This window comes from Peromyscus maniculatus, chromosome 19 (assembly GCF_049852395.1).
Source record: "Peromyscus maniculatus bairdii isolate BWxNUB_F1_BW_parent chromosome 19, HU_Pman_BW_mat_3.1, whole genome shotgun sequence".
NCBI classification, from domain to species: Eukaryota; Metazoa; Chordata; class Mammalia; order Rodentia; family Cricetidae; genus Peromyscus; species Peromyscus maniculatus.
The window spans coordinates 80384665-80397157 of record NC_134870.1 but is presented as its reverse complement, the minus strand read 5'-3'; the positions used below and the strand labels follow the sequence as shown (position 1 = coordinate 80397157).

Sequence of the window (12493 nt, the reverse complement as noted above, 5' to 3'; positions counted from 1 at the left end):
TGTGCTTACGATAGTTTTCATATATACATACATATATGTGTATATATATATATATATATATATATATATATATATATATATATATATATATTCACAGTGTGCTGTTATGGGTCTGGGTTCATTCAGATTCACCAGTCTGACCATGAATTAATTTTAAATTAATTTTAAACAAAGAAGAGGTTTTATTTAGATACCAATGCTGGATACTCATGGTGCCAGGACTGCATCGCAGTGGACTCCCAAGACACATCCCTGAATTATAGTAATCAGGGGTTTATAAATGCAAAAGTCATAATGCTATGCATATTTCCTGCCTCCGTACAATCAAGGGCAAACACATATCCTGATGTACTTCCTGTCTACATGTAATCAGGCACATGTCTCACCTACGTGGAGTCAGGGGCAAGCAAGCGTGTTTACAGAAGTGAAAACACACAGTTTGTTATCTTACATGAATAACAGTTTTGTTAAAATTGTACAAGACCAGATAATGACAAGAACAGTCCCAGCATTCCAGGAAGTTAGCTGTGCTTGGACAAGTGGGGTTTACAAGTTAGAGGCATTTTTGTTTTATAGTTCTCTTAAGTGCAGTAATCTTAAATTTTAAACAAAATGTTCACTATCACACTCTAATTCATCAACCTCCCCACTGGCCTCCTCCATTCCTTCCTCTGGCTTGTTCACTTCTCTCCTTCAGACAGTATCCATTTCTATTTTTATATCACATGCATTCCACTACCCTCTTTCTCCACTTTGAGCTCTTCTTGCACTCTCAAAATCCTCTTTCAGTTTTCATGAACACACACACACACACACACACCCCACATGGAAATCCAAAGAATCTGTAGAAATAAAAGGATACTAGAAAAGTGCAAGAAATAAGGAAAGATAGACATTATTCCATAAAGTAGATAGGAAAGAAATCTGATCAAACTCAGTATATAAAGCTAGCATTACTCTTATGCCAAAATGATATAAAAATCCAACAAAAACTATAAACCAATTCACCTAATGAGTATCCACACAAAAATTCTCACTCTTGCATACCAAATTCAATATGTCAAGATCATTGTTGCTCGAATCTTAAATTGGTTTTATAATACAAAAAACAAACAAACAAAAAACCTGGTACCAGATATTGGTGTAAATTCTGAAAGATCAGAGAGACAAAGGAACAAGCCACTGCTGCATTTTACCTCTATGACTCCTTAGCCGAAAAAGCCTCTAGCCGAAAGAGGCGCTTCTGCCGAAAGCCTTTGTTCCCGTCTTCTGATGCCGTATGTACCTTTCTCCACCCAGACATCACTTCCTGGGATTAAAGGCATGGGTGCCACCACTGCCTGGTTCTGTTTTCTTTCCTAGACCGAGTCAATCTCATGTAGTCCAGGGTGGCTTTGAACTCACAGAGATCCAAACAGATCTCTGCCTCCTGAGTGCTAGGATTGAAGGTGTGTGCCACCAGTGCCTGACATCTATGTTTAATCTAGTGTCTTGTTCTGTTCTCTGATCTTCAGGCATAGTTAATTACGGTACATAATATACCACCACAGATCATACACCATGACTAAGCAGGGCTTTATACCAGGGAAGCAAGTTTTGCATAATATATGTGAATCAATAAATATAATGCAGCACATAAATAGTTTTAAGGATAGAAAGTATATGATCCTCCCAATTGATACAGAAAAAAACCTAAATTCTTGCAAACAGTTGTAACCCTCATGTCCACCAGTGAGTTTTGCCTTTCAAAGTCTTTCAAATTTAACGCTTCATATCTTGGTTAAGTGCAAAGTCAAAACAAGGAAAAGAAAAAATGATTCAGTGGCCTAATACTTGTTACCTGAAGCACATAAGGTAAACATGGGAATTATTTCCAAAGGAAAAATGGAAATTTTATCTGGGGAAACTGCATCTATTCATAAAGAACACAGAGAAAAGGCACATTTAGGAACATGCCCAATCAAGAAACACATTAATAAGCATGCTTAGTTTAAAAATATATATAGTTCAAGTGCTGAGGATACAACTCAATGATACAAGACTTGCCAATATGCTCAAGGTCTAATCCCCAGTATTACAAAAAATATTAATAAAACAGTTCCAAAAGGAAATATGGCTGACGAATATTTGCTATTCTTAGCTCAAGGTTATGGACTACATTCTCAAAAGGTAAAAAGTGACAGACAAGAAGAATTTTAGGAATGTCAAGACGATATCATAAAGAGACAGAAAGGGATGCCTGTGGGCATGCTCATGTTCTGACAAAAAGATGGGTGAGAGAATGCCTCTGGGCATGTTCAGGTTGCAAGGTAAAGATGGCAATAGAAACACTTGGGGCATGCTCAGCTCGTGTCACAAATCTGCTCCCAAGATCCCCTCTGGACATGCTCATCTTCAGTCATAAAGTTCTAGCTTAAAAACAGACACTTTGAAGGGACATCAACATCAGAGTTCAGTGATGTCTGCCATAATAAGCAGCTAATAAAATTGGTTTGGAATCTGTAAGGTCCTCAAATATGTGTGCCTGAATTTGTGTCTCCCAGGGTGCAAGTTTGATCTGTCCAAAGAAACCTTCTAGTTCTTAATCTGTGCCTCAGTTTCTCTAAGAATTAATACACCCTTGCAATAAATTTAAGAGGAGGTTATCAACAGTCTTGGTAGTTTAGGGTCTTATTCAACACCAGCTCCAGTAATTTTAAATCCTTGACTTATACACAGGCAATGTCACTTGTGTCAGACCTGCCAGTTCTGAGTTAGACTGTAGTCAGAGCTCTCCCTTTGGGTTCAAACTTAAATTGACAATACAGACTCTCAGTATCTTTCTGCATGCAGCTGGAGCTATGTGTTATCAGCTGCTGCCAAGAAATAAGCTTGAAAGTTTTAAATTAATGCAATTATAGATGGTATTCCCTACTGTGGAGGTATCAGAACAATGTGCATTGCTATTGGTTTTCATTAAGTTGAGCTAATAAATGCTCCTCCAGCTTTTACCTCTACTTTCTCTATTTCTTTGCAAATAAACATGTGTCACATGCATCGTGTTCAAAGGCAGGCTCTTTCAGAGTTTTGCTGCCATGTATGAACACTAGGAAATGAGAACTGGGAGGAAGCTGATCTGATTCAGTCTCAGTGATACACCAGGTGACACACTGCTGCAATTGAAGCTTATGTCACTTTCAGAATGTGCTGTTTTATTTTGCAAAAGCTGACACTGATGCCACACTCCCAACTATGATTCTTAGAGATCCTCAAAGCACGGTTGGCCTCTTTCTTGACAGTGTTGGCTTTATTTTCACACCATAGCTAGCATATTAAGACTTCCATTATCTATGAAATTTAAAAAAATCTAAAAATTGATTTCAATTAACACAGAGATTTCCCTTTTTAAAAAGAACACACAACTTATTCAGGATCTACAAAAGAAACACTAATGGTCTTGTATTTTCCTGCAGTCATTAGAACTACATGTAAGCCTGACTTACTCTATGTCATGCTTAGTTTTACTGAGGTATTTTTCGTACTCATTCATTCAGACAGATACACTCCTTGTATCTGTTTGTCATGGCATCACAAAAAGCATCAAGTCCCAAGTTTATCCAAGGTCATGTCTCATGAAGTCAGTGGGAGCATTGACTATATGCTAGCTAATCAGCACAACACATGGGCAAAAGAACTAAGTGATCTAAAAGTTAAACACTTGAAGTAGTTGTGTAAACTCAGAGTAGAGAACTTTTTTCCCAGCTGGGAATCTGACATAGCTTCCTGGAAAAGGTGACATTTCACTTGGGCTTTTATAATAGGTAGAAATGGAAGGTGGAGTTAGATGGGTGAACACTGTGGGAAAGAAGTTGAGTTAAATCAGAGTTCAGAGAAGAAAGGACATGGATCCACACAACAGAGAATCTGAAGATGGCACTGAGGTTAAAAGGTGAGCTGAGAATAATATATGAGCAAGTACATATTCTCAGACAAGTTTTGTTCCTAATAATAGGGAACCAGGCAAGGAGTAACACATAAAAACAAAGGCCCTTAAAGTTTGAAGAATCCTGGGAATCTGATAGGGATTGTGTTTTTAACTGATACAGAGAAGGGGCTGGCCACACATGTAAGTTTATTCCAGTAAAACACATGGCCAAGAAAGGCACACCGGATGTGACTGTCAAAAATGGAAGATTTCCTAGAGATAAATGGTAAAACAACAAAACAATCTGCGTACTGGAGAGATGGCTCAGCAGTTAAGAGTTCTTGCTGCTCTTCCAGAGAAGCAGAGTTGGGCTCCCAGCACCCAAAGCAGAAGTTTACAGCTGCCTCATCTGGCAGTTGATGCAGATGCACACAACATTCATAAACACATATGTCTATGAACAACAACAGCAAACTGAAAGCAGTTAGCTTTGCTTGTTTAACAAGTACATTAATATTTTCCACTCTCAAAGCCTGGAACTGGAGAATTTCCATCCAGATGGATTAAGTGTGACTTATGACCAAACAGTATGAACTGCATTTAAAAAGCCTTAGGCTTTCAAAAGACTGGAGAATTGATAAACATTTAGATTCTGCAAATAAAATCTTGGAGGTAGATATTATTAAATTTTGAAACTATTTTATTTTTAATTGATCATCTAATTTTAAATTGTTGTCTTTCTGAACGTTGGGAATATGTTCAGTAAGACTGCTTTCTTCCTAGTCTCATTGCTTCACAACAGGAAGGAAGAATTTGACAGCTTCCATCCACAGGGCAGATTCCACCCAGGGTACTGAAGAGAAGCAGTCTTCACACACACTGAAATTCATATTGCTTTGTTGTCTCATACTAATATTTTCAGTTATGCAATCAGAACTAATCACAAAGTCTTAATGAACATGAAACAATTCGTTAAAGTAGCGAACCTTCCTTACTGTCTATTTGGGGAATAATGCCTACCTATAATGTCTCATTTTTTTTTTTTTTTTTCTGTTCAAGCAAGTTAGGGCACTGCTATCTGGAGAAGAGACTGGTGGTTGCCTAAGCAAACTGTCCATTTCTTGAATGACAGAGACCAATTTTCCTAGACATGGCCCTGAGTCCTGATGAGGGATGACAGTTCTTAGCCTCCCTTGCAAGCTTGAGAGATCACATGTGATGCTCACTTCAAGGACTGAATGCAAATGTGCAAGTTGTTAAACTCAGGAAAGCTTCTCTAAAAAGATAGCAGTCAGCTGGAGCAGCTTTTTTCTCACAAGTCAACTTACTGAAGGTAGGATGAATTAATAAGAAAGCAGAAAGATGGGCACTTGAGTATATGAGGACAGTTGGCTGTGGCCTCATCACCAGTTTGTATCTAAGAAGTGGAAAATAATTCACTCCCTTTGCCGTGTACATGAAAGAACGAGGAGGTGTGGAGGAGAGAAGGAAAAAAATGTAAGAAGCAGAAGACCTCACTCACTGAAGCCATGTTGTGTAGGACTTTTAGCTCTATGAAACCATGGTTTTTCCAAACAGATATAGGAAGTGACTTAAAACAGGCATTATACCCACAAACAGATTCTGGGCAGTTAACCTTTTAACATTTTATTATGCACTTCATTTTTAATTATGTGTATCGTGCGCATGAGTGCAGGCGCCTACAGAGGTCAGAATAAGGAGACGGATAACCCAGAGCTGGAATTAGAGGCAGTTGTGAGCTGCCTAGTTTTGGGTGCTGGGGACTAAACTTGGGTCCTCTGAAGAGCTACAAGTGCTCTGGAAACCACCAAACCATCTCAAATCCACAATCAATCTTTATGAATATGATTAGAAAACAATTAACAGTAAATTTCCATTTTATTACCTGATGTGTTCCATGTTATGCCAAAGAAAACATGTTCTAATAAAGAACTGAGAGGAACAATGTTTTCAGAATTCACAGGGAACTGCCAGAAGTCTGCCCTAGGATGCTTAAATCACTGACCAGATTAATCCACAAAACACTGACAGATCAAAGGCTTAGCCACTGTCAGTGAGAAAATAGGTAAGGATAATACTGAATAAAAAAAGTCTATATAGAACACCCATTTTTTTTGCAAAATTAAAGAGAAATTAATTATATATGCCCATAAGGGTGTTCCTTGAAATGTTAAACAAGATTTTATTTTCTGAAACAGATTTCAGTGCAGAAGGAGCAAATGAGATGCAAAGATAAGTGTTGAGTACATTGGAAATAGGATCACACTGAGCTCCTTGTGTGTTGATGCCAGGGCTCAGGATTCCTGGGGTCTTGGCAGTCTTCTACAGTTTGAACTTCACGCCCTGCAGATTCTCATGCAGTCCCACGAGACCTACTGCTTAAGTTGTATAAGAAGTTCCTAAGTATAAACCTACAAAGAATAAAGTCTCAGTTCACCATTTCCTTTATTCACAGACACAATGCACTGGTGCCATTCATTTCCCTTACTTATTGGATTGCAGTAAGTTACATTCTTTAAGTTAAAGATTTTTTTTTTTACTAGTAAGGTAATAATGTGTGTATTTCAATTTTCCACTTTTACAAGTCAATCGGAAAAAGAAACGTTTCAACCCATGATGTCAGAGAATTAAATGTACCAACTACCCAGGTACATTCAGTGTCTATGCACAGTGCCAATCTGCTGACTGTGCAACATCCACCCCAGGACTGTGGACATGAGCTTCTCCAATAACTGTCCATCACAGCCTAACAGAACTCCTAGGGGAGAAAGTCACAACTATCCCTGGTTCCAAAGGGACATGGCACAGCATAGCAGGATGTGGGAAAAGTCAAAACTAATGAATCATAAAGAAAATGATCATTCTCTTGAAGAGAGCAACTTTTTTCCCCCCAGAAAAGTAGTGGTTATTCACAAGATCCAAACACAAATCCTTTTTCAATCACTGGAGTGGTAGATGAAAGTATAGTTGCAGTATAGCTGAGGGACTAAGAAACAGAGCCAAAATTTAGAGGTATTGGTAGGTATCTTGGGATCCATTCTTACCCATTCACCAAAAGTGAACAAATTATCACTCCTGACTCTATACTTATTTACCTGTGTGGTAGTTTGAATGAGAATGGCCCCCATGGCTTCATATATTTGAATGCTTGGTCCCAAGTTGGTGGAACTATTTTGAGAAGGATTAGGAGGTATGGCCTTGATGGACATGTGTCCCTAGGTGTGGGCGTTACAGTTTCAAAAGTCCACTGAGGGTTCTCTCTCTCTCTCTCTCTCTCTATCTCTCTCTCTCATCTCCTACTTGCAGATAAGATGTAAGCTCACAGCTACTGCTCCCATGCCTGCTGCTGCCATACTCTCTGCCATAATGGTCATGAACTCAGCCTCTGAAATTGTAAGCAAGTCCCCAAATAAACACTTTCTTTTATAAATTGCCTTGGCCATGGTGTCTCTTCACAGCCAATAGAAAAGTAACTAAGATAGACTCTAACATAAGAATAACAGTATTATTTTAGGAAGATTAATTAATTAGTAAAAGTTCTAAGACTAGTGCTTGGAGACATACAGAAATTTCCTTAAATGGAAGTTATAACAAAATCCATCTTACTCATCAGGAAAAACTTCAAGAAAATAAAATGACATAAAATACAAAAAAATGAGGGTAAAAGAGAGGAAAAATTCCCAAGATTACTGTTTTCAGGGTTGTTTGAGTGATGTTTAATCTTGTTTGTCATCTTGATGGGATTTAGAATCACCATGGGAGCTGGGTAGTGGTGGCGGTCTGAGCTTGAGGCCAGCCTGGTCTACACAGCAAATTCCAGGACAGCCAGAGCTGCACAGAGAAACCCTGTCTCAAAACAAACAAACAATCACCATGGGAATAAAACCACTGGGTGTTATTCATAAGGGACTCTAGACTGGGTGGCATCAGTCTCTGGGCTGCAGGTCCTAAATGGAGAAGGGAGAAAAGTCTGAGTTGTTAGTAACAGTAGTTACGATGTGGCCAGCTGCCACAGGCTCCTGACACCAAATCTTCCCCACTATGTTCCTTTGAACTGTGAACCAACAGAAATCTTTCATTAAGTTACTTTGGTCTATTTATTTGTCATAACAAAGGAAAAATTAATAACGCAATGTGTATTTTAGAAAAATCGGCATTCTTGTTATTTCAAATTAACCTACTGAGAAACTTCAGAGCTTCTTTGATTTTTCCCAGCTCTACTCAATACGTCCAACATAGTACAAACTCATTCTTATTTAAATATTTGGATTTGTGATTGTACTTCTGGCTAAATGATCACACACCTATGATCCCAGCTAATCAGAAGCTGGAAAAACTGCAAATTTAATACTAGCAATTTAGCAAGACTCTGTCTTAAAAATAATGAACAAATGAATAATTAAGTATATAAAATGCATAATAATCACCCATGGATTATTTTATTGATTGAAGCAATTTGCTGAGATTACTTAATAAAAGTTTTCATATTGAAGAAAATATAAAGAAAACTTCCTGAATTATTTTGTAAAATTAGAGTATATAACTGTAGGTAGGTATGTGTGTGTACATGTATATACATACATGTACATGTACACACACATACCTATGGATTACAGTTGTTATTTCTCTCATACACAATTTTGTCTCCTAACTTGAAGATGTGTAAAGCTCCTAAACAATTGCTCATCACACACTGAGGATCAGTTATTTCAAAAGACATTTTTATCAATGTTGTTTTTCTTGTTTGTAATAATTACATAGACTTTCTAAGCTGAACATCCCTAATCTGAAAACAGAAAACTTTTGAGTGACTTTGCTCAAAAAGTTTCAGGTTTCAGAGCATTTCAGACTCTGTTAAATATCTCTAATAATTCTCACAGAGTACAAATTGGTTCCTGTTTCAATATTTGACTTGTAAGTTCTGGCTCAATTCTTTAAATAATTTCAGATTTCAGAGAATTCGGGGTTGCAGATTTTTTTTTTTTTTTTTTGGTTTTTCGAGACAGGGTTTCTCTGCGTAGCTTTGCGCCTTTTTCCTGGAGCTAACTTGGTAGCCCAGGCTGGCCTCGAACTCACAGAGATCCGCCTGGCTCCGCCTCCCGAGTGCTGGGATTAAAGGTGTGTGCCACCACCGCCCGGCAGGGTTGCAGATTTTAAGACACTTATCCTATACCTGAACTGGTTTTTGTTTAATTACTAAATTCAAAACTCTACACAAAATAGAAATATACACAGAAATGTAGCTGGACAATGAGGAATAACTTATAATATTCTGCAGCCCAAAGAGAATACAGTAGCTGATAGAATTTTGAATGTTCCAACATGAAGACATGATTAGGATGATGGATAGGCTAGTTATCCTGATCATATACACACTGTATACATGTACTGATATATACAACTATGATTTATAAACATCTTGTCCTTCGACATCCACGTGAGTGTTGTGGCACACATGCACATGTACACAAAGTAAAGAAAAAACTTAAAAGTAGATGTTGAAAAACCACTAAACTACATCTTAATTAAGAATAATTATATCAGCTAGGTTTGGTGATATAATCTGAAATCATAACACTCTGGAGCCTGAGGCAAGAGGACTATGAATTTAAGGCCAGCCCAGGCTACAAAGCAAGAAATTGTCTCTAAATAAATAAAATAAAATAAAATAAAATAAATTAAAAAGGTTATAGTCCAGGATCTATACTGCCACTAGCACATGCTTCAATTCATTATTACACAGCCTTTCTGAACTTGAAAGATGAAAATGACAAATGATTTTTAAATTACATAAAAAGAAGTTATGGACACTAAACATTCTGTAAGGAAGCTCTAAAATCATACACACATACTCACATGCAGTTCAGCCTCATGTATTCTCCAAGTACAAAAGTCAAGATTGGTATGGACAGGATCAGATTCTATGAAAAAAAAATTTAAACAGGAAAGAAACCAAGATAAAATTCCTTTTTGTTCCTAAAACAGTGTTCATGCAACTGATAAAAGTCTGCAAGCATATTCTGTGTTAGCCAACTTCAAGGTATTAGAAGGCACTATGCAGGCTCCTGTAGTAGGAAAACAAACACAAGTTTTACCCACTATTAATCTGGTTAGTTACAACAATGACCAGCTTAGCAAGTTATGCCCATGGATGCAGTAGGAGCATGAATGTTATAGAGGTAACTGCCTTGCAGGTGGGTTTAAGGTTCACTTCATGTAATGGTCAGGGTTCTGCAGAGGAACAGAACAGGTAGAATGAATCTACATCTATATATCTATATTTATATCTACATATCAATATATGGGATTTATTAAAGTGGCTTATAGGCTGTGATCCATCTAGTCCAACAATGGTAATCTACCAACAAAAAGTCCAAGAATCCAGTAGTTGTTCAGTCCACGAGGCTGCATGTATCAGATGGTCTTCAGTATACACTGGAACCTAAAGAAGTAGGATCTAATGCCATAAAAGGAATTAAGGTGCCTGTGAGAGCAGAGGCAAGCAGCAAAGAGCAAGCACTTTCTTCCTCCATGGCCTTTATACAGGCTGCCACAACAAAATGTGGCCCAGATTTACGGTGGATTTTCCCACCTCAAAAAATTCAGATTAGAGGTGGGTCTTCCCATTTCAAATACTTTAATAAGAAAAAAAAAAATCCCTCACAGTGTACGCAGCCACTTGGGTTTTAGTTAATTCCAGATGTAGTCATGTTGACAACCAAAAATTGCTATCACACTCCACAAAAGGAAACTAATGCTTGGTAAACCTGGGCAAGTACCCATGGCAATGGAACTCACAGGCCTGCGAGAGGAACCTATTACTATTCTTCTCCTAAATGGAGATAATATGAAGATGTCTTTTAAGTAGGTATCTCTCTGCCCATACAATAGCACAGCTCTCAGATCTCATCAGAGAAACATCTTTGTGAGTGTGCTGTGGAAAACACATATAAACAAAAGGAAAAGTGCAGAGAATAAGCATCATTGGAATGCTGAGGCACAGATGGGACAACCCTCTTCCCAAAAGTCTCAGAGAACATCTCAGAAGAGGCGGGAGGCGGGGGGGGGGGTGATGCTAAGAGTCATAGGTTAGGAAAGACTGGGGCAAAACAGTGTCTTCTTGGACATGACAGGAACATTGCACCCATGGCAGCTGTGGTTCCCTGCACAAGATCAATCCAGTCAATAGTCTAGAATGGATGCGGGGGGGGGGGCACACAATCTCTCATCACTATTCTATTAAGAGTTGATGGCTTCTAGGGCAGGTAGAATCAGTTTTATTTAGAGGTATAGTCTTTGATAGGCTGACCATGCTCTGATTTCACACCCATGTACTTATGTTTGGCATTAATTAAACTTAATGGGTTATCTTAATAAAAAAAAAAAAAAGGATATGAAATTAGGATGGGGACATGGTGTGGGGAAGGTCTGGCAGAATTGTAGGAGTGGGCGACAAATATACAAACATACTACATTGCATAGATGAAATTCTCAATGAATAAAATACACTTTTAAAAGTCTGTAAGTAATACTAGTCAGTTTTTGTTTCTAAAAATATTATTTTATTAAATAACTATTAAATAGGATTTTTACAAAACACGTTGCATAGAAAAGTATAAAAATGTTTATACTGCCAGAACGCTATGTCTGCAGCATCTTGGGTCAGCAAGTCTTTACTTCTGGAAGCTGCCAGGAAGGAACAGAGTGGGGAGTCGCCAGTCCTACCCCTTCCAGTATGGCTGGCAATGTCTCACAGGGAAGGCAGCCACTGATATTGCAGGGTCAGCATCATTCAGGAAGCAGCTGCTGTGCAAAGCTGGTCTCTGATCCAGATCTCCTGTGGATGGGGTCAGCTCTGGAGCAGAGTACCTCACGGCTCAGGAATAGTTAAGCAGCTGTACAAGATTTTCAAGGCATTTCAAATAGTAGGCATTTAGAGGGTTTTCTTCTGAATTGGAGAAAGCTGATATAGGAAAATAAGAATTATAAATACCAATTTATTAAACTTAATGCTACATATAGGGGTGGACACTCCTACATGAAGCTATGAAAAATATTTGTTAGCAAGCTATTTATGTTCTCGATAAACTAGAATTATAAAAATATTTTACATTTATGAAATTAAGATGTTAGAGAATTTTCATTCATTTCTTATCAATGGCTTATCTAGAGCATATTTAAGGATACATCTCCACAACTCACATAAATTATAATTCAGAATAAATTTCTCAAAACCTACCTAAGCAATGCACAATACTGTCATTTTGCAATGGCCTGCTCAAATATTTCAGTAACCAGAAATTTCACTTAGTACTTATCACATTTAATTGTAATCTCTTAGAACTTACTTCTCTTTGCTATGGAATATGCTTCATCTACTCTTCTTTTTATTGATGGATTTTTCAAAGTTGCTTTTGCCTGGAAAAGATAAAACAATCTGTTAGATTTATTCCCAAATATTAAGGATGAGGATAATGCAATACTAACTGCCTATTACTAACTACAGTGTTAAACAGTTTAGAGTTAAGATACAGAAATATAGACAGTTGGATACGAGTTCAGCCTATT

At 37.7% G+C, this 12493-nt stretch overlaps 1 protein-coding gene across 1 annotated transcript in view; it reads right to left on the bottom strand.

Moving 5' to 3' along the window:
* Window positions 1-11464: 11464 nt before the first annotated feature.
* Window positions 11465-12493, bottom strand: part of Rttn (rotatin) — a 182387-nt gene continuing 181358 nt past the window's right edge. Inside the window, exons 48-49 of the mRNA XM_042263930.2 lie at window positions 12274-12343; window positions 11465-11888 (exon numbers count right to left, since the gene is read on the bottom strand). Coding sequence (XP_042119864.2) covers window positions 11803-11888; window positions 12274-12343 — 156 coding nt within the window. The 3' untranslated portion in view covers window positions 11465-11802. The remainder of the gene's footprint in view (window positions 11889-12273; window positions 12344-12493) is intronic.